Source organism: Oncorhynchus nerka, linkage group LG3 (genome assembly GCF_034236695.1).
Source record: "Oncorhynchus nerka isolate Pitt River linkage group LG3, Oner_Uvic_2.0, whole genome shotgun sequence".
Classification (NCBI taxonomy): Eukaryota; Metazoa; Chordata; class Actinopteri; order Salmoniformes; family Salmonidae; genus Oncorhynchus; species Oncorhynchus nerka.
In genome coordinates, this window is record NC_088398.1 from 40,312,208 (window position 1) to 40,335,036 (window position 22,829).

Here is a 22,829-nt window from a genome sequence, read left to right on the forward strand (position 1 = left end):
CAGAGCCACTCGCCACAGTGACTTGCTAATCTGTAAATCTCATGTAGAGCACTTTCCCTGTAGACCAGAGTCCACTGCAGACTGTCTGGACAGTGGCCACATAGCAGTCTGGAATCACACCCAACCCATGTGGACTTAATAAGAGAGGGATGGGTAAAGAGGGAGGGGGGGGACAGAGAGAGCGAGAAGAGGATGAGAGAGCATAAAAAGGAAGGATAAAGAGATGGATGACTATGAAAGTGATGATGGAGAAATGGGCCACATATGAAAAGGAGAGCATTGGGACGGAGGGATCCGAGGAGCGAGAGAGACGGATATGAGGGAGGACAAGAAGACTGACTAATGAGGTAGGAAAAGAGCTAGACTTAAACAGAAGGACGGGGCAAGGGCATGGAGAGAGGGATGAAACGAGGGTGAAAGAGAAAGATTTTGAGTAGTGCGGAAGGAGAAAGTATAAGTAAGAGGTGAAAAGAAGAGAGCAAAAGGAAGGAGGGAGGGCGAGAGATCCCCTCCCCCTCGTAGGTCCGTCCTTTCTGTGAAAATCAACCTATTCCAGGAATGAGAGAGGGAGAGGAGCGCACAAACACTCAGCATGTCTGAGACTGCCCTCTGATGTCACCAGCGAGAGAGAGAGAGAGAGAGCAAGAGAGAGGGGAGGGGACACAGCCGGAGAGCGAACCGAACACAGTGAGTGTGAGAAAACAGAGAGGTGGAGACAGAGCACTGTTCCGGTATCTGCTGTGGACTGAGGCTGTGTTTTACTGAGTGTGTTGTGTCAGCGGTGGAGAGTTGAGCTCTGGTTCAGTGAGGCTGCTCTAGCAGATCTTGTTAGCAACGCGCCATCCGGAAAGCACAACCGATGGGTGAGAGGAGCTCTGCGCTGTACAGTGTGTGCCCACGCCTGTGTGTCTCTGTGTTTGTGTGCCTGTGTTTTCAAAAGTATGTCGTTTGGGGTTGTGTGTGTGATTGTGTTGTTATAGCGGAGTATAGTGTTGTTGTGTGTCCATTGCATTTTGTGTGTGTGTGTGTGGGTGGACAGGCTGAGTAGACTCATGGTAGGGATGTCTTTTATCCTGTGCTCCGCTCTGCAGCCTTGAGCGCCTCACACTCACTGGAGCAGATACCTACTACTGCCCGCTATGTGTCTCTCTGTCAGGGGGTGTGTGTTAGTGTGTCTGCGTGAAATAGAGAGTTTGTGTGTGTCTCTGTGTGTGTCTCACCGTATGTAGTTCATTGCTCCTTGGTATCTATTTGTGTTAGCGTAGCTTCTTAATATATTTGGCAATATGTGTGTCACATCATCTTGGAATTGTGACCGCATGGACTGGGAAGTGTGTGGTGGATTTAGTCTTGGTGTGTCTCGTGTTTTAAGGAATGCTCCTGTGTGTGTGTGTGTGTGTGTGTGTCTGTCTGCCCCGATGTTCCACTTCACTGTGTCTGCCCTGCACCACATGGAGAGGAAGAAAGCGAGAGAGCGGAGCCTGGGAGAGAATGAAAGGGAGAGGGAGAGAGAGAGAGAGAGAGGAGCCGAACCAGTGTGTGAAACAACCATATGGAAAGAAACAAAATAGAGAGAGAGAAAAAAGACAGAGGGAAGGGACGAATAGATGTAGGCAAAGAAGGGGTGAAAGATGATATTGATATTGAACACTGCTCATCCCTTGGCATTGGGATGGAACAGTGTCGTCCGATGTTTTCAAAGCCTTATCTATTTCTGTCCTTTCACCTGTGTTGTTTCTTTGCTAAGCCCTGTGTGTTTTAGTATGTCCAGTCGACCCATTGCAAACTGGGAAGACTTAACAGTCTGTTAGCTGACTGGCAGATGGGCTGGGGTTGAGTGTGTGGTTAGGTTGGGTTTCAGTGTGTGGTTGAGTGACGTTTGGTGGAGTGCAGCGCTATCTGTCAAATAAGTGGCATAAGTACAGTGCTATGTGATATGGTACAATGACAGAGAGCCTTGGGACTGAGCCGGGCGTGTTTGACTGTGGATTTATCCACTGTGTGTGTGTAATCTCTGTAAGAGAGAGACAGATTGCTGTGTTTACATACCGTACATAAGAGGGATAGAGGTAGAGTTGGGCAGCAGAGGGAGGATAAGAAAAGTCAGAGGGGCTTAGAGAAGGGAGATGGATTGAGAGAGGAGGATTGAGAGGTGGGAGAGAGAGGGAGAGACCGAGAGAGTGAGAGAGAAAGAAGACAAGGACAAATATAACATGTATGCATGCAAAGGACGACTCTCAGCCCCCTACCCCTTTTCAAACCACACGCTCGTTTTTCCAACCACGTGCCACACCCCTGATTGGCTCGTCCAGCCCCTCTAAAACACCTGTGTGAGTCATTGGCTCTGTGATACCATGTCAGGGGATTCCACACATGGTTGATCCCTAATCCCTACTGTGGCTGGATACCAGACCAATAGCTGCTATAGTTTACCCTGATCTATAAATAAATCAGACTCTTCCATGATCTTTCTCATGATCCGAGAGGCCACTTGGAATAGGCACAGCTTGCCCTCTGTACTAGACCCTGCTGATCTAAGGTCAGTTTTTTGTCACTGTTTCTTAACATAGTCTCCTAGCCTAGTCTGATGTGATTCTTTCCTCTGTAGTACACCCTAAAGGACTTGCATGCACACATACAGTGCCTTCGGAAAGTATTCAGACAAACTTACTTTTTCCAGATTTTGTTACGTTACAGCCTTGTTCTAAAATGGATGAAAGCATTTTTCCCCCTCATCAATCTCCCCCAAATCAATCACCATAATAACAAAGCAAAAACAGGTTTTTAGAAATATATAAAACAATTCACGGAAATATCCCGTTTACATAAGTATTCAGATCCTTTACTCAGTACTTTGTTGAAGCACCTTTGGCAGCGATTACAACCTCAAGTTTTCTTGGGTATGACGCTACAAGCTTGGCACACCAGTATTTGGGAAGTTTCTCCTATTCTTCTCTGCAGATTCTCTAAAGCTCTTTCAGGTTGCATGGGGAGTGTCGCTGCACAGCTATTTTCAGTTCTCTCCAGAGATGTTCGATCGGGTTCAAGTCCAGCCTCTGGCTGGGCCACTCAAAGATATTCAGAGACTTGTCCCAAAGCCACTCCTGCATTGTCTTGGCTGTGTGCTTAGGGTCCCCACAGCGTGATGCCACCATGCTTCACCGGAGGGATGGTGCCAGGTTTCCTCCAGTCGTGACGCTTGGAATTCAAGCCAAAGGGTTCAATCTTGGTTTCATCAGACCAGAGAATCTTGTTTCTCATGGTCAGTCTTTAGGTGCCTTTTGGCAAACTCCAAGTGGGCTGTCATGTGCCTTTTACTGAGGAGTGGCTTCTTTCTGACCACTCTACCATAAAAAGCCTGATTGGTTGAGTGCTGCAGAGACGGTTGTCCTTCTGGAAGGTTCTCCCATCTCCACAGAGGAACTCTGGAGAGGGACCATCGGGTTCTCGGTGACGAAGGCCCTTCTCCCCTGATGGCTCAGTTTGGCCAGGCGGCCAGCTCTAGGAAGAGTCTTGCTGGTTCCAAACATCTTCCATTTAAGAATAATGGAGGCCACTGTGTTCTTGGGGACCTTCAATGCTGCAGACATTTTTTGTACCCTTCCCCAGATCTGTGCCTCGACACAATCCTGTCTCTGAGATCTACTGACAATTCCTTCGACCTCATGGCTTGGTTTTTGCTCTGACATGCACTGTCAACTGTGGGACCTTATGCAGACAGGTTTGTGCCTTTTCCAAATCATGTCCAATCAATTGAATTGACCACAGGTGGACTCCAAATCAAGTAGTAGGAACATCTCAAGGATGATCAATGGAAACGGGATGCACCTGAGCTCAATTTCGAGTCTCATAGCAAACATTCTGAATGTAAATAATGTATTTATAAAAGCCTGTTTCGTTTTCTGATTATAGTGTATTGTGTGTAGATTGATGAGGAAAACATTTAATTTAATCAACATTAGAATAAGGCTGTAATGTAACAAAATGTGGAACAAGTCAAGGGGTCTGACTACTTTCCCAAAGTCACTGCACAACACCTAGGCTGATGTTTTCTATGATCTTTCTGCTTTATTATTTTCCCCAAACCCTACCATCCCTCCCCTAATTGGAATAAACTAATGGACAACAATACCAATTATTCTACTTTCAGGTTGTACATACTATGTACACTATATATTCAAAAGTATCTGGTCACCCTTTCAAATGAGTGAATTTGGCTATTTTAGCACATCCGTTGCTAGCAGGGATATAAAATGGAGCACACGGCCATGCAATCTCCATACACAAACATTGGCAGTATGCACCGTCAAGTCAATTTGTCAAATTTCTCCCCTGCTAGAGCTGCCCCAATCAGCTGTAAGTGCTGTTGTTGTGAAGTGGAACGTCAGCACAAGAACTGTTCGTTGGTAGCTTCATGAAATGGGTTTCCATGGCCAAGCATCCGCACACAAGCCTAAGATCACCATGCTCAATGCCAAGCTTTGGCTGGAGGGGTGGTAAACTCACCGCCATTGGAATCTGGAGCAGTGGTAACAACGTTCTCTGGAGTAATGAATCGCGCTTCACCATCTGGCAGCCAAACGGACCAATCTGGGTTTGGCGAATGCATAGTGCGAACTGTCATGTTTGGTGGAGGATGAAAAGTGGTCTGTGGCTGTTTTTCATGGTTCGGGCTAAGGCCCTTAGTTCCAGTGAAGGGGAATATTAACACTACAGCATACAATGACATTCTAGATGATTCTGTGCTTTCAACTTTGTGGAAACAGTTTGGGGAATGCCCTTTCCTGTTTCAGCATGACAATGCTCCTGTACACAAAGTGAGGTCCATACAGAAATGGTTTGTTGAGATCGGTGTGGAAGAACTTGACTTGCCTGCACAGAGCCCTGACCTCAACCCCATCGAACATCTTTGGGATGTATTGGAACGCCAACTGTGAGCAAAGCCTAATCGCCCAACATCAAAGCCTGACCTCACTAATGCTCTTGTGGATGAAAAGAAGAAGGTCCCTGCAGCAAACATCTAGTGAAAAGCCTTCCCAGAAGAGTGGAGGCTGTTATAGCAGCAAAAGGGGGACCAACTCCATATTAAGGAATGAGATGTTCGACGAACATTTGGTCGTGTAATGTACATTTTACATTAGTTTTTTAAGATGTTTTCAGCCTTCAGCTACCCTCCACTCTTCCCATCTATCTCTGAAGACTATCCAGTTTGGATTTCTAGTTGCCATATATTTTTAGAAATGCATTGGCCTTATTTTGGACAGATATTAGCAAGAGTGAAACCTCTCGCTTTGCCTCTTCCTCTATGGTTTACACACACCAAGCCCCCCCTGCCTCTCACGCCAATACAGTTGAGAGATCACATCTTCCTCTCTGACAAGCGGTTTCAACTTGCTATTTGCATTTGAGGTTTGGTCCAACAAAATCAGAATCAGTCGTATGGACACCAAAACACATTGAGGCATTACTTTACTGTAATAGAGGAGGAGTGAACCTTTCCAACAATCCCCTTTTTATGTCTCAACTTATCAAAATTACACATAGAGCAGACACAACTAAAACGACACTATCAATGAACGTTGATTCTGGAAAATGAATGCTCAGTTTGTCACACGCGGCACTGGGGTACCACATACCGCTAGCAGCATTTTAGACAAAGACTGTTATAATAGCTGTCTAGTCTGTGTTCTGTAAATGTGCAAGAAGCATAAAACAATTACATAAAGGAATTGCCAACTCGTTGTCATTCTGAAAAATAAGGTAGGCGGGTCATTCCTACTTTGCAGTGCCTTTTCTGCCCCCTTGAAATATAACTGCTTATTTAGTGCAGAATGTGAATTCCAAAAGGCGTTATACGGAAGTTTACATACACTTAGGTTGGAGTCATTAAAACTCGTTTTTCAACCACTCCACAAATTTCTTGTTAACAAACTATAGTTTTGGCAAGTCGGTTAGGACATCTACTTTGTGCATGACACAAGTAGTTTTTCCAACAATTGTTTACAGACAGATTATTTCACTTATAATTTTTACATACACTAAGTTGACTGTGCCTTTAAACAGCTTGGAAAAGTCCAGAAAATGATGTCATGGCTTTAGAAGCTTCTGATAGGCTAATTGACATAATTTGAGTCAATAGGAGGTCTACCTGTGGATTTATTTCAAGGCCTACCTTCAAACTCAGTGCCTCTTTGCTTGACCTCATGGGTAAATCAAAATAAATCAGCCCAGACCTCATAAAGACATTTTGTAGACCTCCACAAGTCTGGTTCATCCTTGGGAGCAATTTTCAAATTCCTGAAGGTAACACATTCATCTGTACAAACAATAGTACGCAAGTATAAACACATGGGACCACGCAGCTGTCATACCGCTCAGGAAGGAGACTCGTTCTGTCTCCTAGAGATGAACGTACTCTGATGCAAAAATTGCGACTCAATCCCAGAACAACAGCAAAGGACCTTGTGAAGATGCTGGAGGAAACAGATGCAAAAGTATCTATATCCACAGTTAAAACGAGTCCTATGTTGACATAACCTGAAAGGCCACTCAGAAAGGAAGAAGCCAATGCTCCAAAACCGCCATTAAAAAGCCAGACTACGGTTTGCAACTGCGCATGGGACAAAGATTGTACTTTTTGGAGAAATGTCCTCTGGTCTGATGAAACAAAAATATAACTATTTAGCAATAATGACCATCGTTATGTTTGGAGGAAAAAGGGGGAGGCTTGCAAGCCGAAGAACACCATCCCAACCGTGAAGCATGGGGGTGGCAGCATCATGTTGTGGGGGTGCTTTGCTGCAGGAGGGACTGGTTCACTTCACAAAATAGATGGCATGAGGCAGGACAATTAGGTGGATATATTGAAGCAACATCTCAAGACATCAGTCAGGAAGTTAAAGCTTGATTACAAATGGGTCTTCATAATGAACATTGACCCCAAGCATGCTTCCAAGGTTGTGGCAAAATGGCTTAAAGACAACAAAGTCAATGTATTGGAGTGGCCATCACAAAGCCCTGACCTCAATTCTATAGAACATTTGTGGGCATAACTGAGAAAGCGTGTGCAAGCAAGGAGGCCTACAAACCTGACTCAGTTACAACAGCTCTGTCAGGAGGAATGGGCCAAAATTCACCCAAGACCGTGTTGCTTTTAAACTCAGTGTTTCACAATTTCCTGTTTTTCTATGTTTCATGTTGTTAGTCTGTATGTCCCACTCATAAATGTCCACCCTGTTAGGCGAAATTATAGAGAAAATTAGCCACATTTCCAAATGTTAAAATGTGTTTGAGAGAGAAGTTTAAATCCTGTTCAAGTGTTCGCCATTATGCTAGCTCATTCTTGCTCGCTCACAGAGCTATGGCTATGGCACAGAGCTAAATTGGACTCCAAATGTCTACCCTGTTAGGATTATGCACCTAACAGGTTGTAACATTCCTGAATGTAACAAACCCTTGGATATCTGCCACAAACCATAGCATCATAAATCATGAATCAGCGATATTCAAATTGGCTTAATTATTTATTTACTAACTAATCAATGACAGAATTATATAAACACACACACAATGGTTATAGCTTGGTTACTGACATGATACACTGAAAAGTCCCTGGTGGGCTAAGCAGATATGACGGCTTGATAGACAAAGGGAAGGGGTGGGGCCAGCTCAAGAGCGGGAAACTGAGTGGACCCCCGTACATACAGTCGATAGCTACCCCCATGGAAATGCTAATACTTTGAACATGAACAACCGCTCACTCGAAAATAAATTGCAATTTACATATTAACGAGTGTATGCGTTTGGTTGTCCCTCCCTGAGATCGCCAGTCCGTCTGCTGGATAAATTGTTGACAGAAAGTCTGTGGTTTGTCCACCAGTGATCTAAGTCTTTCGCAGTTGTAGCTTGTTATAATGGATACATCAAGTTGCATTTACCAGACTAAAGTACTTAAACAGCTGCAGCCTGCAAAATTGTTCTTTAGTTTGTAGATTTCTTAGCCATTTCAACGTGGGAATGATCTCCACATTCTCTGGTATTGTCCATGGGACGACTTGCCAACCATTTCAACATGTACCGACCGCTTCCACGTTTTCTGGTCTTGTCCTTTGGTAAAGTTGCCAACCATTTCAACATTTTTTTTTTTTTTTATTTCACCTTTATTTAACCAGGTAAGCAAGTTGAGAACAAGTTCTCATTTACAATTGCGACCTGGCCAAGATAAAGCAAAGCAGTTCGACACATACAACGACACAGAGTTACACATGGAGTAAAACAAACATACAGTCAATAATACAGTAAAAAAAAATATTAAAAAAACAAGTCTATATACAATGTGAGCAAATTAGGTGAGAAGGGAGGTAAAGGCAAAAAAGGCCATGGTGGCAAAGTAAATACAATATAGCAAGTAAAACACTGGAATGGTAGTATTGCAATGGAAGAATGTGCAAAGTAGAAATAAAAATAATGGGGTGCAAAGGAGCAAAATAAATAAATTAATTAAATACAGTTGGGAAAGAGGTAGTTGTTTGGGCTAAATTATAGGTGGGCTATGTACAGGTGCAGTAATCTGTAAGATGCTCTGACAGTTGGTGCTTAAAGCTAGTGAGGGAGATAAGTGTTTCCAATTTAAGAGATTTTTGTAGTTCGTTCCAGTCATTGGCAGCAGAGAACTGGAAGGAGAGGCGGCCAAAGAAAGAATTGGTTTTGGGGGTGACTAGAGAGATATACCTGCTGGAGCGTGTGCTACAGGTGGGAGATGCTATGGTGACCAGCGAGCTGAGATAATGTGGGACTTTACCTAGCAGGGTCTTGTAGATGACATGGAGCCAGTGGGTTTGGCGACGAGTATGAAGCGAGGGCCAGCCAACGAGAGCGTACAGGTCGCAATGGTGGGTAGTATATGGGGCTTTGGTGACAAAACGGATAGCACTGTGATAGACTGCATCCAATTTGTTGAGTAGGGTATTGGAGGCTATTTTGTAAATGACATCGCCAAAGTCGAGGATTGGTAGGATGGTCAATTTTACAAGGGTATGTTTGGCAGCATGAGTGAAGGATGCTTTGTTGCGAAATAGGACGCCAATTCTAGATTTAACTTTGGATTGGAGATGTTTGATATGGGTCTGGAAGGAGAGTTTACAGTCTAACCAGACACCTAAGTATTTGTAGTTGTCCACGTATTCTAAGTCAGAGCCGTCCAGAGTAGTGATGTTGGACAGGCGGGTAGGTGCAGGTAGCGATCGGTTGAAGAGCATGCATTTAGTTTTACTTGTATTTAAGAGCAATTGGAGGCCACGGAAGGAGAGTTGTATGGCATTGAAGCTTGCCTGGAGGGTTGTTAACACAGTGTCCAAAGAAGGGCCGGAAGTATACAGAATGGTGTCGTCTGCGTAGAGGTGGATCAGAGACTCACCAGCAGCAAGAGCGACCTCATTGATGTATACAGAGAAGAGAGTCGGTCCAAGAATTGAACCCTGTGGCACCCCCATAGAGACTGCCAGAGGTCCGGACAGCAGACCCTCCGATTTGACACACTGAACTCTATCAGAGAAGTAGTTGGTGAACCAGGCGAGGCAATCATTTGAGAAACCAAGGCTGTCGAGTCTGCCGATGAGGATGTGGTGGTTGACAGAGTCGAAAGCCTTGGCCAGATCAATGAATACGGCTGCACAGTAATGTTTCTTATCGATGGCGGTTAAGATATCGTTTAGGACCTTGAGCGTGGCTGTACCAACATGTACCAACCGCTTCCACGTTTTCTGGTCTATTTTCAATTTAGTTGGGAAGTGGGTTTTAAGCTTTAGTAGAAAAGGGGACGTTCCATGACGCCGTGTAATGTCTATGCTCACGGGGGCGTGGCCACTGACTGATCATAAGTTACTATGAAGAACAATTATCATTTAGAAGACTAAGATCACATTGTTATCTTTCCGAAAGTATTCTTATGCTTAATAATTTATTTTAAATAACATGCAGATGTAAACCCCATAATTGAGAAGTGTATGCAAACAAATAAACAGTAATGTGTGTCTCCTGTCCTTCACCAAATGAAACAAACTTGACATGACTGTTCCTTAAGTGTTCACGGACCACTCCAACTGCTTGGAGTACAGAAATACTGTTCATTTATTCAACCTTTTGATGTCCAAGTGTCTCTCTGTGTTCCACAGTCAAATTCCAATCTCAAATACTAGAGCCCAGAAGCAGAGTATTTTATGACCGCCATAAAGCAGCCCCCTCCACCTATGCGGGAGAGAGAGGGTGCTGTGGAGCGGACCCACTGTAACCTGATCCTTCAGATCTTCACAGGAGAGTTATGACACTTGTTAGCTAGCAAATAGATCCACGTTGGCTAACCTTGGAATATAAAGATTAGCTGGCTAATCACTAGCATGTGGGCTTGAGAGATTGTTGATAAGACCCGTGTTCATTGTAGTCATTATTAGTAAATGTGCATTATGCATGGTTCTAGTTAAATTTGTAACAAAAAAAAGGGCATGTTCATAGACAGACATGAAAGACAGATTAGTGATTATTGCAAAAAAAAGCAGGTTAACCTCTCTGAACCACCCATCCGGTATAATTTTCATCAGCAACGCTGAATAGCATAGCGCCACAGTCAAATGATATTACTAGAAAATATTCATATTCATGAAATCACAAGTGCAATATTGCAAAACACAGCTTAGCCTTTTGTTAATCCACCTGTCGTCCACCTGTCGTTTGTGTAAGTTTATCGATCGCTCGACAAAACAATAAGTACACTTAGCATCAGGTAACTTGGTCACGAAAATCAGAAAAGCAATCAAATTAATAGTTTAGTTTTTGATGATCTTCGGATGTTTTCACTCACGAGACTCCCAGCTAGACAACAAATGTTCCTTTTGTTCCATAAATATATTTCTTATATCCAAATACCTCCGTAAGTTTGGTGCGTTATGCCCAGGAATCCACCGGAAAGAGCGGTCACGACAACGCAGACAAAAATTCCAAATTATATCCATAATGTCCACAGAAAAATGTCAAACGTTTTTTATAATCAATCCCCAGGGTATTTTTCAAATATCTATTCGATAATATATCAACCGGGACAGTTGACTTTTCAATAGGACCAGGAGTAACAATGGCCGCCTTTCTCTTTTGCGCACAACTCACTCTGAGAGCCCCCACCTAGCCATTTACGCAATGTGGTCGTTCATGCTCATTCTTCAAAATAAAAGCGTGAAACTATGTCTAAAGGCTGTTGATACCTTAGGGAAGCCATAGAAAAAGGAATCTGGTTGATATCCCTTTAAATGGGCAATAGGGATACATAACAACAGAGAGGTTTCAAAAACAAGGGCACTTCCTGATTGGATTTTCCTCAGGTTTTAGCCTGCAATATCAGTTCTGTTTAACTCACAGACAAAAAAGTTTTGGAAACTGAGTGTTTTCTATCCTAATATGTCAATCATATGCATATTCTAGCATCTGGTCCTGAGAAATAGGCGGTTTACTTTGGGAACGTTATTTTTTCAAACATAAAAATAGTGCCCCCTAGCTTCAAGAGGTTAAACTCTTTTGATAAAATAATACAATTATTAGTGGGTCTTGTGGTTGTGGAAGGCAAATATTTAGCCTACGTATAACTCCACAAACCCCGAATTCATTAGATTATTGCTGACTGTTTGAAATGCAATATATTTGACCTTTAATTGTACAACCAACGCTTATTAGAGAAAACATGTAAAAATAAATATATACAGAGATATACAGTACCAGTCAAAAGTTTGGACACACCTACTCATTCAAGGGTTTTTCTTATTTGTTCTATTTGTTCTATGTTATACATTGTAGAATAATAGTGAAGTAACCACAAAAAAAAAAGTGTTAAACAAACACAATAATATTTTAGATTTTAGATAGCCACCCTTTGCCTTGATGACAGGTTTGCACACTCTTGGCAATCTCTCAACCAGCTTCATGATGTAGTCACCTGGAATGTATTTCAATTAACAGATGTGCCTGGTTAAAAGTTCATTTGTGGAACACAACTGATTGGCTCAAACGCATTAAGATGGAAAGTAATTCCACAAATTAACTTTTAACAAGGCACACCTGCTAATTGAAATGCATTACACCTCATGAAGCTGGTTGAGAGAATGCCAAGAGTGTGCAAAGCTGTCATCAAGGCAAAGGGTGGCTACTTTGAAGAATATGTGTGTTGTGAAACGCCCATAAGTTTGAAAAAAAATGAGATATGATTTTTAGGCCATTTCGCCCAGCCCTAGTCTAAACGCTGCTTTTATAGATTGCTCTTTGTCCTGTCTATCTAGGAAAGAGGCTGGTATGTGTGCGATTTGGGTATGTATGTTTTGTGTGTGAGACTGAAGGGGCAGCTTGGAGTGTCTGTGTGAGTGTTTAATGCAGTGACGGTGTGTGTGTGTGTGTGTGTGTGTGTGTGTGTGTGTGTGTGTGTGTGTGTGTGTGTGTGTACATTTGGAGGTTAGTGTGAGTGTGCACATATATTGGTGTGTGTATGTCTGTGTGTGCGGATGCATGCCTGCGTGTTCGGTTGCGTGTATGCCTTTCCCTAATACAATCCTCCATACAATTCTCCACTTCCGTGTTAGGGTTTATCACAATAGTCTACAGTGGCCTTCTCCTCTCACTTATCTGCAACAATTTGAAAACACAGTCAGGGGAAAGCAGTATGGAAGGAATGCACTCATACTCCGCTTCCATCTTTCCAGTTCTTTTATGCCAATTCTACGAAAGCAAAAAAGGTTACTAGAAAACGACACCACTCCGCACTATCAATACGCGGCCCCGTTAGCTAGCTAGCTTGCTTCGCTAACCAAATCCCAAAGACTCTAGCTAGCCTGTATGAATCAAATCAAATTGTATTTATCACATGCTCCGAATACAACAGAAATTCTTAGTTACAATCCCTTAACCAACAATGCAGTCAAGAAAAATACCTCAAACAAAAATAAATAATAGTAACAAATAATGAAAGAGCAGCAGTAAAAAAAATGTGCGGGGGCACCTGTTAGTCGAGGGTAATTGAGGTAATATGTACATGTAGGTAGAGTTATGGCGCTATTTGGTATGCAGTTGTCGGGTTAGCCCCTGAGTGCCCCGGTTGTTTAGCAGTGATTACACTGGCTCTCTCTGCGGCTCTCGCTGGCCCTTACAGCGGGAGGATGAGTGGCTGTAATTGGGTATTCATTCCCCTGGTCCCATGGCATTAGCACCGCCAGCCATTGATTGCCGTGGCGCTCCTCTACTGCACTTGTATTAATGGGGTGAGTTTGTTCTGGAGCCAGCCGGCCAACCACTGCCAGTCGTAACACGGACACTCGTCTCCCAACAGAACGGCTGTATCTGTCTGCTTTACTTTGCTTTATGGGTTGGAATAGAGAGGGAGTTGTGTGTGTGTGTGTGTGTGTGTGTGTGTGTGTGTGTGTGTGTGTGTGTGTGTGTGTGTGTGTGTGTGTGTGTGTGTGTGTGTGTGTGTGTGTGTGTGTGAGGACGTCTGTGTGTGAGTGCATGTAGATCCTGGCCTGGAAACTGCAGGCCACAGGTTGGAAGAAGTGATGGAACGCGTGGCCCCTGGGAACGAGTGGAGTGTTTCGTCGGGGGGGCGACCCCTTCTTTGACGGGCAGCGTAGAGCAGGCGTTCCGGAGGTGAAAGGACACCTCTCTCCAACAGATCTGTGGCTGCAGACTTCGGAGTTCTTAGAGGCCATGAGCTACCCCTATGAGCACAAGACTTTGAAAAGATGAGCACTAACCCTGTGAGCAGTTGAAAATATGTATTGGGTTTAAAAGACATCGAAATTATGTATTGTGTGTATGTGACCAATAGCATTTACATTTACATTTAAGTCATTTAGCAGACGCTCTTATCCAGAGCGACTTACAAATTGGATTTGATTTGATTTGATCAACTCTTCGATGCCATCCCCTGCTGTTGTGCCCTTGAGACTCCCACAACAACAGCTCCCCGGATGTCCAGTGTGGCAGCCCACTCCAAAGTCCGTATGTGTGTCTTTCGGTTGGGTTAAAAGCGGAAGTAAAATTTTGGTTGCAATTGACCAATAAAGTGATCTTTATCTTCATGGAAAGTATAGTCGTAGTCGTCCTGCAGAAACCAAACAAGTCAATGTTGTTTCCCCAGACGTGGGATTTGGCTTTTCGGGTGTCTGTGTGATTGTGTGTGACTGCATCCCAGGTGTGATGCCCGAGGGGAACTGCAGGTGTCAGAACAATCTGACAGCTTTGATGGACTCTTCTGCAATGTGACACTTAAGAAACAGGCACTGATGTGCGGAGCCACTGGAGACTGGGGTTCAATCCCCCGTGTCCAACATTCCTACTGAGACCGGGGTTCCTACTGTTCTCCCACTTGCCAACTTTCAAAATAAAGTGTAAATAAACTAGGGTACCAGTGAGGATATCCCGCGGTGGAACATTTTTGTACAGCTGTTGATAAGTTATTGATAATAATTAGCCACATTTTGTTTTCACGTCATTGAATTAAGATATAACAGAGGAATAAGGCTACATTCAATAAAATGTGTCAATAATCCTTTCTTACGGTTGGTGTATTTACGGATTTGCCCAAAGTTTTCTTTCCGGGCAGTGTTGTTTGTTGTTATATCATATGTTGAGCCTTAATCAGTTAAATTGGACATTGAATCCTGGTTCTTGCTGTCGTAAAGTTTATTGTGATGAGATCTCGGAAATGCACTGTGTAACATACCAGTTAATGTCTCCTTATGTTACAGCGTGGAAACAGTTTTCATGGCCACACCAATCAAAACTAATGTATGTGACTGCAAAATCGAATGCTTCTAACCGGAAGAGTCACCTTAACTGTTATGCAGATGAGTAAGGACCCAACAGCGATTCAACAGAAACAGAGTCTTTTAATGTCCAAACAGGGAAAACATAAATCCTCAATCTTTACAGGAGATGTCCAAACAGGGAAAACATAAATCCTCTATCTTTGCAGGAGAGTCCTCCTTCTAGTAGTAGAGGAGAATTGCAGGGCTAGCGGCAACCGACTGCAGGTCCCTCTGGGTAGGCGGGGGCCGTAGAGGACAGAGACACCTGCTCACACGCAGCATCTGAAGAAGAGGCAGATTACGACAGGACGGGACAAGGGCAAAGCAAACAAGAATCCGACAAGGACAGAAGCAGAAACAGAGAGAGAAATAGAGACTTAATCAGAGGGCAAAAGAGGGGACAGGTGTGAGAGAGTAAACGAGGTCGTTAGGAGAATGAGGAACAGCTGGGAGCAGGAACGGAACGATAGCGAGAGAGAGTGACCAATACGACCAGCAGGGGGAAACGAAGAGAAGGGAAAGCACAGGGACAAGACATAACATGACAGTACCCCCCCACTCACCGAGCGCCTCCTGGCGCACTCGAGGAGGAAACCTGGCGGCAACGGAGGAAATCATCGATCAGCGAACGGTCCAGCACGTCCCGAGATGGAACCCAACTCCTTTCCTCAGGACCGTAACCCTCCCAATCCACTAGGTACTGATGACCACGGCCCCGAGGACGCATGTCCATAATCTTCCGAACCCTGTAGATAGGTGCGCCTCGACAAGGACGGGGGGGGAAGACGAACGGGGGCGCGAAGAAAAGGCTTGACACAGGAGACATGGAAGACCGGGTGGACGCGACGAAGATGTCGCGGAAGAAGAAGTCGCACTGCGACAGGATTAACGACCTGAGAAATACGGAACGGACCAATGAACCGCGGGGTCAACTTGCGAGAAGCTGTCATAAGGGGAAGGTTACGAGTGGAGAGCCATACTCTCTGACCGCGACAATACCTAGGACTCTTAGTCCTACGCTTATTAGCGGCTCTCACAGTCTGCGCCCTATAACGGCAAAGTGCAGACCTGACCCTCCTCCAGGTGCGCTCACAACGTTGGACAAAAGCCTGAGCGGAGGGGACGCTGGACTCGGCGAGCTGGGACGAGAACAGAGGAGGCTGGTACCGAGGCTACTCTGAAAAGGAGATAGCCCGGTCGCAGACGAAGGAAGCGAGTTGTGAGCGTATTCTGCCCAGGGAGCTGTTCTGCCCAAGACGCAGGGTTTCGAAAAGAAAGACTGCGTAAGATCGACCAATCGTCTGATTGGCCCGTTCTGCTTGACCGTTAGACTGGGGGTGAAAACCGGAAGAGAGACTGACGGAAGCCCCAATCAAACGGCAAAACTCCTCCAAAATTGAGACGTGAATTGCGGACCCCTGTCCGAAAACGGCGTCTGACGGAAGGCCATGAATTCTGAAAACATTCTCAATGATGATTTGTGCCGTCTCTTTAGCAGAAGGGAGTTTAGCGAGGGGAATAAAATGAGCCGCCTTAGAGAACCTATCGACAACCGTTAGAATAACAGTCTTCCCCGCTGACGAAGGAAGACCGGTAATAAAGTCTAAGGCGATGTGAGACCACGGTCGAGAGGGAATGGAAAGCGGTCTGAGACGGCCGGCAGGAGGAGAGTTACCGGACTTAGTCTGCGCGCAGTCCGAACAAGCAGCCACGAAACGACGCGTGTCACGCTCCTGAGTGGGCCACCAGAAACCGAACGCCGGGATGGCCGGCTAACTTGGCAGAGTGAGCCCACTGAAGAACGGCCAGACGAGTAGGAACGGGAACGAAAAGAAGGTTCCTAGGACAAGCGCGCGGCGACGGAGTGTGAGTGAGTGCTTGCTTTACCTGCCTCTCAATTCCCCAGACAGTCAACCTGACAACACGCCCCTCAGGGAGAATCCCCTCGGGGTCGGTGGAGGCTACTGAAGAACTGAAGAGACGGGACAAAGCATCAGGCTTGGTGTTCTTTGAGCCCGGACGATAAGAAATAACGAACTCGAAACGAGCGAAAAACAGCGCCCAACGAGCCTGACGAGCATTAAGTCGTTTGGCAGAACGGATGTACTCAAGGTTCTTATGGTCAGTCCAAACGACAAAAGGAACGGTCGCCCCCTCCAACCACTGTCGCCATTTGCCTAGGGCTAAGCGGATGGCGAGCAGTTCGCGGTTTCCACATCATAGTTACGTTCCGACGGCGACAGGCGATGAGAAAAATACGCGCAAGGATGGACCTTATCGTCAGAATGGGAGCGCTGGGACAGAATGGCTCCCACGCCCACCTCTGACGCGTCAACCTCGACAATGAACTGTCTAGAGACGTCAGGTGTAACAAGGATAGGAGCGGATGTAAAACGCTTCTTGAGGAGATCAAAAGCTCCCTGGGCGGAAACGGACCACTTAAAGCACGTCTTGACAGAAGTAAGGGCTGTGAGAGGAGCTGCCACCTGACCAAATTACGAATGAAACGACGATAGAAATTCGCGAAACCGAAAGCGCTGCAGCTCGACACGTGACTTAGGGACGGGCCAATCACTGACAGCTTGGACCTTAGCGGAATCCATCTGAATGCCTTCAGCGGAAATAACAGAACCGAGAAATGTGACGGAAGACACATGAAAAGCGCACTTCTCAGCCTTCACATAAAGACAATTCTCTAAAAGGCGCTGGAGGACACGTCGAACGTGCTGAACATGAATCTGGAGTGACGGTGAAAAAATCAGGATATCGTCAAGGTAAACGAAAACAAAGATGTTCAGCATGTCTCTCAGTACATCATTCACTAATGCCTGAAAGACAGCTGGAGCGTTAGCGAGACCGAACGGCAGAACCCGGTATTCAAAATGCCCTAACGGAGTGTTAAACGCCGTTTTCCACTCGTCCCCCTCCCTGATGCGCACGAGATGGTAAGCGTTACGAAGGTCCAACTTAGTGAAAAACCTGGCTCCCTGCAGGATCTCGAAGGCTGAAGACATAAGGGGAAGCGGATAACGATTCTTAACCGTTATGTCATTCAGCCCTCGATAATCCACGCAGGGGCGCAGGGTCCCGTCTTTTTCTTAACAAAAAAACCCGCTCCGGCGGGAGAGGAGGAAGGGACTACGGTACCGGCGTCGAGAGCTACAGACAAATAATCTTCGAGAGCCTTACGTTCGGGAGCCGACAGAGAATATAGTCTACCCCGGGGGAGTGGTACCCGGAAAGAGATCTATACTACAATCATACGACCGGTGAGGAGGAAGGGAGGTGGCCCTGGACCGACTGAAGACCGTGCGCAGATCATGATATTCCTCCGGCACCCCTGTCAAATCACCAGGCTCCTCCTGTGAAGAGGGGGCAGAAGAAACAGGAGGGATAGCAGACATTAAACATTTCACATGACAAGAGGACGTTCCAGGAGAGGATAGAATTACTTGACCAATTAATAGAAGGATTATGACACACTAGCCAGGGATGGCCCAAAACAACAGGTGAAAAAGGTGAACGAAAAATCAAAAAAGAAATGGTTTCGCTATGATTACCAGAGACAGTGAGGGTTAAAGGTAGCGTTTCCACGCTGAATACTGGGGAGAGGACTACCATCCAAGGCGAACATGGCCGTGGGCTCCCTAACTGTCTGAGAGGAATGTCATGTTCCCGAGCCCAGGCTTCGTCCATAAAACAGCCCTCCGCCCCAGAGTCTATCAAGGCACTGCAGGAAGCTGCCGAACCGGTCCAGCGTAGATGGATCGACAAGGTAGTACAGGATCTTGAAGGAGAGACCTGAGTAGTAGCGCTCACCAGTAGCCCTCCGCTTACTGATGAGCTCTGGCTTTACTGGACATGAAATGACAAAATGACCAGCGGAACCGCAATAGAGACAGAGGCGGTTGGTGATTCTCCGTTCCCTCTCCTTAGTCGAGATGCGAATACCCCCAGCTGCATGGGCTCAGCACCTGAGCCACTGGAGGAAGATGGTAGTGATGCGGAGAGGGGAAACGGATAACGCGAGCTCTCTTCCACGAGCTCGGTGACGAAGATCTACCCGTCGTTCTATCCGAATAGCGAGTTCAATCAAAGAATCCACGCTGGAAGGAACCTCCCGGGAGAGAATCTCATCCTTTACCTCCGCGTGGAGACCCTCCAGAAAACGAGCGAGCAACGCCGGCTCGTTCCAGTCACTGGAGGCAGCAAGAGTGCGAAACTCTATAGAGTAGTCCGTTATGGATCGATTCCCTTGACATAGGGAAGACAGGGCCCTGGAAGCTTCTTTCCCAAAAACTGAACGATCAAAAACCCGTATCATCTCCTCCTTAAAGTTCTGATACTGGTTAGTACACTCAGCCCTTGCCTCCCAGATTGCCGTGCCCCACTCACGAGCCCGTCCTGTAAGGAGAGATATGACGTAGGCGATACGAGCTGTACCCCTGGAGTACGTGTTGGGCTGGAGAGAGAACACAATATCACACTGGGTGAGGAACGAGCGGCATTCAGTAGGCTCCCCAGAGTAACACGGTGGGTTATTAATTCTGGGCTCCGGAGACTCGGAAGCCCTGGAAGTAGCCGGTGGATCAAGGCGGAGATTGTGAATATGTTTCGAGAGGTCGGAGACTTGGGCGGCCAGGGTCTCAACGGCATGTCGAGCAGCAGACAATTCCTGCTCGTGTCTGCCTAGCATCGCTCCCTGGATCTCGACGGCTGAGTAGAGAGGATCCGAAGTCGCTGGGTCCATTCTTGGTCGGATTCTTCTGTTATGCAGATGAGTAAGGACCCAACAGCGATTCAACAGAAACAGAGTCTTTTAATGTCCAAACAGGGAAAACATAAATCCTCAATCTTTACAGGAGATGTCCAAACAGGGAAAACATAAATCCTCTATCTTTGCAGGAGAGTCCTCCTTCTAGTAGTAGAGGAGAATTGCAGGGCTAGCGGCAACCGACTGCAGGTCCCTCTGGGTAGGCGCGGGCCGTAGAGGACAGAGACACCTGCTCACACGCAGCATCTGAAGAAGAGGCAGATTACGACAGGACGGGACAAGGGCAAAGCAAACAAGAATCCGACAAGGACAGAAGCAGAAACAGAGAGAGAAATAGAGACTTAATCAGAGGGCAAAAGAGGGGACAGGTGTGAGAGAGTAAACGAGGTCGTTAGGAGAATGAGGAACAGCTGGGAGCAGGAACGGAACGATAGCGAGAGAGAGTGACCAATACGACCAGCAGGGGGAAACGAAGAGAAGGGAAAGCACAGGGACAAGACATAACATGACATTAACTTGATGCTTACAACCAAAATAAATACTGTCATGTTATGTAATTCCTCAATAGTTATGCATAATACTTGTTGGATGCGCATTTGCTGTCCAGCTGTTTAATTACATTGTGATGGTCATGTGACAAACAACTGTGATACAGCACACAATGCAACAACAGCCAAAGTGCTAGAAAACCAGTGTTCAAGAGGAATGTCCAGAATATTATCTTGTCTCATTCGTTACTCCAGTGAAGACAGTTGTGCCATGGTCCATTTTGGATCTAATATCCAGTGATGTGTGGTGAGGTCAGTGGCTGGGCTGGAACTGGCTACTATATCAAAGCAAGATTTGCTCACAAATTAACCCAAGTTCGCCATACAACAGATAGGCCAATAAACTGAAATTGACAAACGATTTTCACCAATATTAGCCAAGATACACAAGCGATAGCCTCCGACGGCGGCATATTTCATAAATCATATCATCCTCCATAATGACACACTGCTCCACTCAGCTCAGCCATAGACTGATGTAGACATCTACAGTTACAACCAATGGGTGGCAATAATATGGCCACCTTTGAATACTTCTGAATAAGTTCTGAATACTTTGCAACGCAAACCCTATAACCTTTCACATTGGATTTACAATTCTTCCAATGAACAGGCGCAAACGCCACACACACAATAATATTATTATGTGACACTATTACGCATATTTTGTGTATAATAAATGCTTCTAACGACATTTCCATATTAATAATCAGCATGGCTTAAAAATGCAGTTGAAAAATCAAAAAGTGTCTAATTAAAACAGAATTCTAGCTGGATAAATAAAATGCATCACAGAAATGTTGTCTATTTTCATGTTCGTTCAACACTAGTCTAACCCTGGCTGGATGTCCTTTGGGTGATGGACCATTCTTTATACACATGGGAAACTGATGAGCATGAAAAACCCAGTAGCATTATAGTTCTTGACACAAACCGTTGTGCCTAATACCTACTACCATACCCTGTTCAAAGGCACTTCAATCTTGTGTCTTGTCCATTCACCCTCTGAATGGCACACATACCCAATCCGTGTTTCAATTGTCTCAAGGCTTAAAAATCCTTTAACCTGTCTCGTTCCCTTCATTGACACTGATAGAAGTGGATTTAACAAGTGACATCAATAAGGGATCATAGCTTACACCTGGATTCACCAAGCAGGTGTTCTTAATATACTCTGTGTATATTTTGCTAAATAAACCTTTGCTCACCAGAATAATGTCATACATTGATAGAATGATCTAGTTGACATCGGTAACGTTTTCCTTGTCATTTCTGCTTCTTTCGTGCAGCAAAGACTTTTATGGACCGGGTATCAAATGCAATTACCCCCCACCAAAAAAACAGGAAAGATTTTCTGTGCAAAATTTGACCGGTTGTAAGGAAATAGAAAGCTGTTAAAACGACCCAACATGTTTCTGACAAGATTCCAGTTTGGCTTGGATGCATATTTTATGTGGTTGATATACTATCAGCTTTTTATGATGCTGATAAAGACCACACCTCTACAGCATTCCCTTTTAAGATGCTGAAAGAAAGACATCCTATACTGAAGAAAAATATAAACACATCATGCAACAATATCATTGATTTTACTAAGTTACAGTTCATATATATGAAATCAGCCAATTGAAATAAATTCATTATGCCCTAATCTTTGGATTTCACATGACTGGGAATGAAGATATGCATCTGCTGGTCACAGAAAAAAAAAAGGGCTTCGCAATGGGCCTCAGGATCTCCTCGCGGTATTTGTGTGCATTTAAATTGCCATCGATAAACCTCAATTGTTTTTGTTGTCCGTAGCTTATGCCTGCCCTGCCCTGCCCTGCCCTGCCCTGCCCATACCATAACCCCAACGCCATCAGCAAACCGCTCACCAACAAAACGCCATACACGTGGTCTAGGGTTGTGACGCTGGTTGGACGTACTGCCAAATTCTCTAAAACGACATATGGTAGAGAAACTTATATAAAAGTCTCTGGCAACAGCTCTGGTGGACATTCCTGCAGTCAGCATGCCAATTGCACGCTACCTCAAAGCTTGAGTATTGTGTTGTGTGACAATTGCACATTTTAGAGTGGCCTTTTGTTGTCCCCAGCACAAGGTGCATCTGTGTAATTATAAAGCTGTTTAGTCAGCTTCTTGATATGCCGCATCTGTCAGGTGGATGGATTATCTTGGCAAAGGAGAAAGGCTCACTAACAGAGATGTAAACAAATGTGTGCACAAAAGTTGAGAGAAATACGTTTTTTGTGTGTATGGAAAATTTCTGTGATCTTTTATTTCAGGTCATGAAACATGGGACCAGCACTTTACATGTTGCATTTATATTTTTGTTCAGTGTATTTCTCCGCTCCTGTTCTCAAGTCGAAATGTAGCCTACATTTGGTGGATCATTTTACTTTAAGAAATTATTAATTCTGCAGGAGTTAATATTAAGGCTAATGTGAGAGGTTATAGGTTATAGATTTCAGATTGTCTAGATTTCAGTTTCCATTTAACCCATCTGAACAGTAGGCTACAGTTCCCTTAACGTGCCATAGGCCTATTTGAAGTCCCCGTCTTGTGACTGTCAAATTTGTATATCGCCTCACAATCATCACACGTAATATAGTATGCCCTGCTATCATCCTCTTTTACCACTTCACCAAATCTTTCCCAAACGTTACTTTT

The 22,829-nt window shown here is 45.0% G+C and overlaps 1 protein-coding gene across 1 annotated transcript in view; it reads left to right on the forward strand.

Annotated features, from left to right (window-relative positions):
• The first annotated feature begins 719 nt into the window (after positions 1-719).
• The window catches only part of LOC115107801 (histone deacetylase 4-like), a 125,362-nt gene continuing 103,252 nt past the window's right edge, over positions 720-22,829 (forward strand). The window contains exon 1 of the mRNA XM_029631457.2: positions 720-863. Coding sequence (XP_029487317.1) covers positions 860-863 — 4 coding nt within the window. The 5' untranslated portion in view covers positions 720-859. The remainder of the gene's footprint in view (positions 864-22,829) is intronic.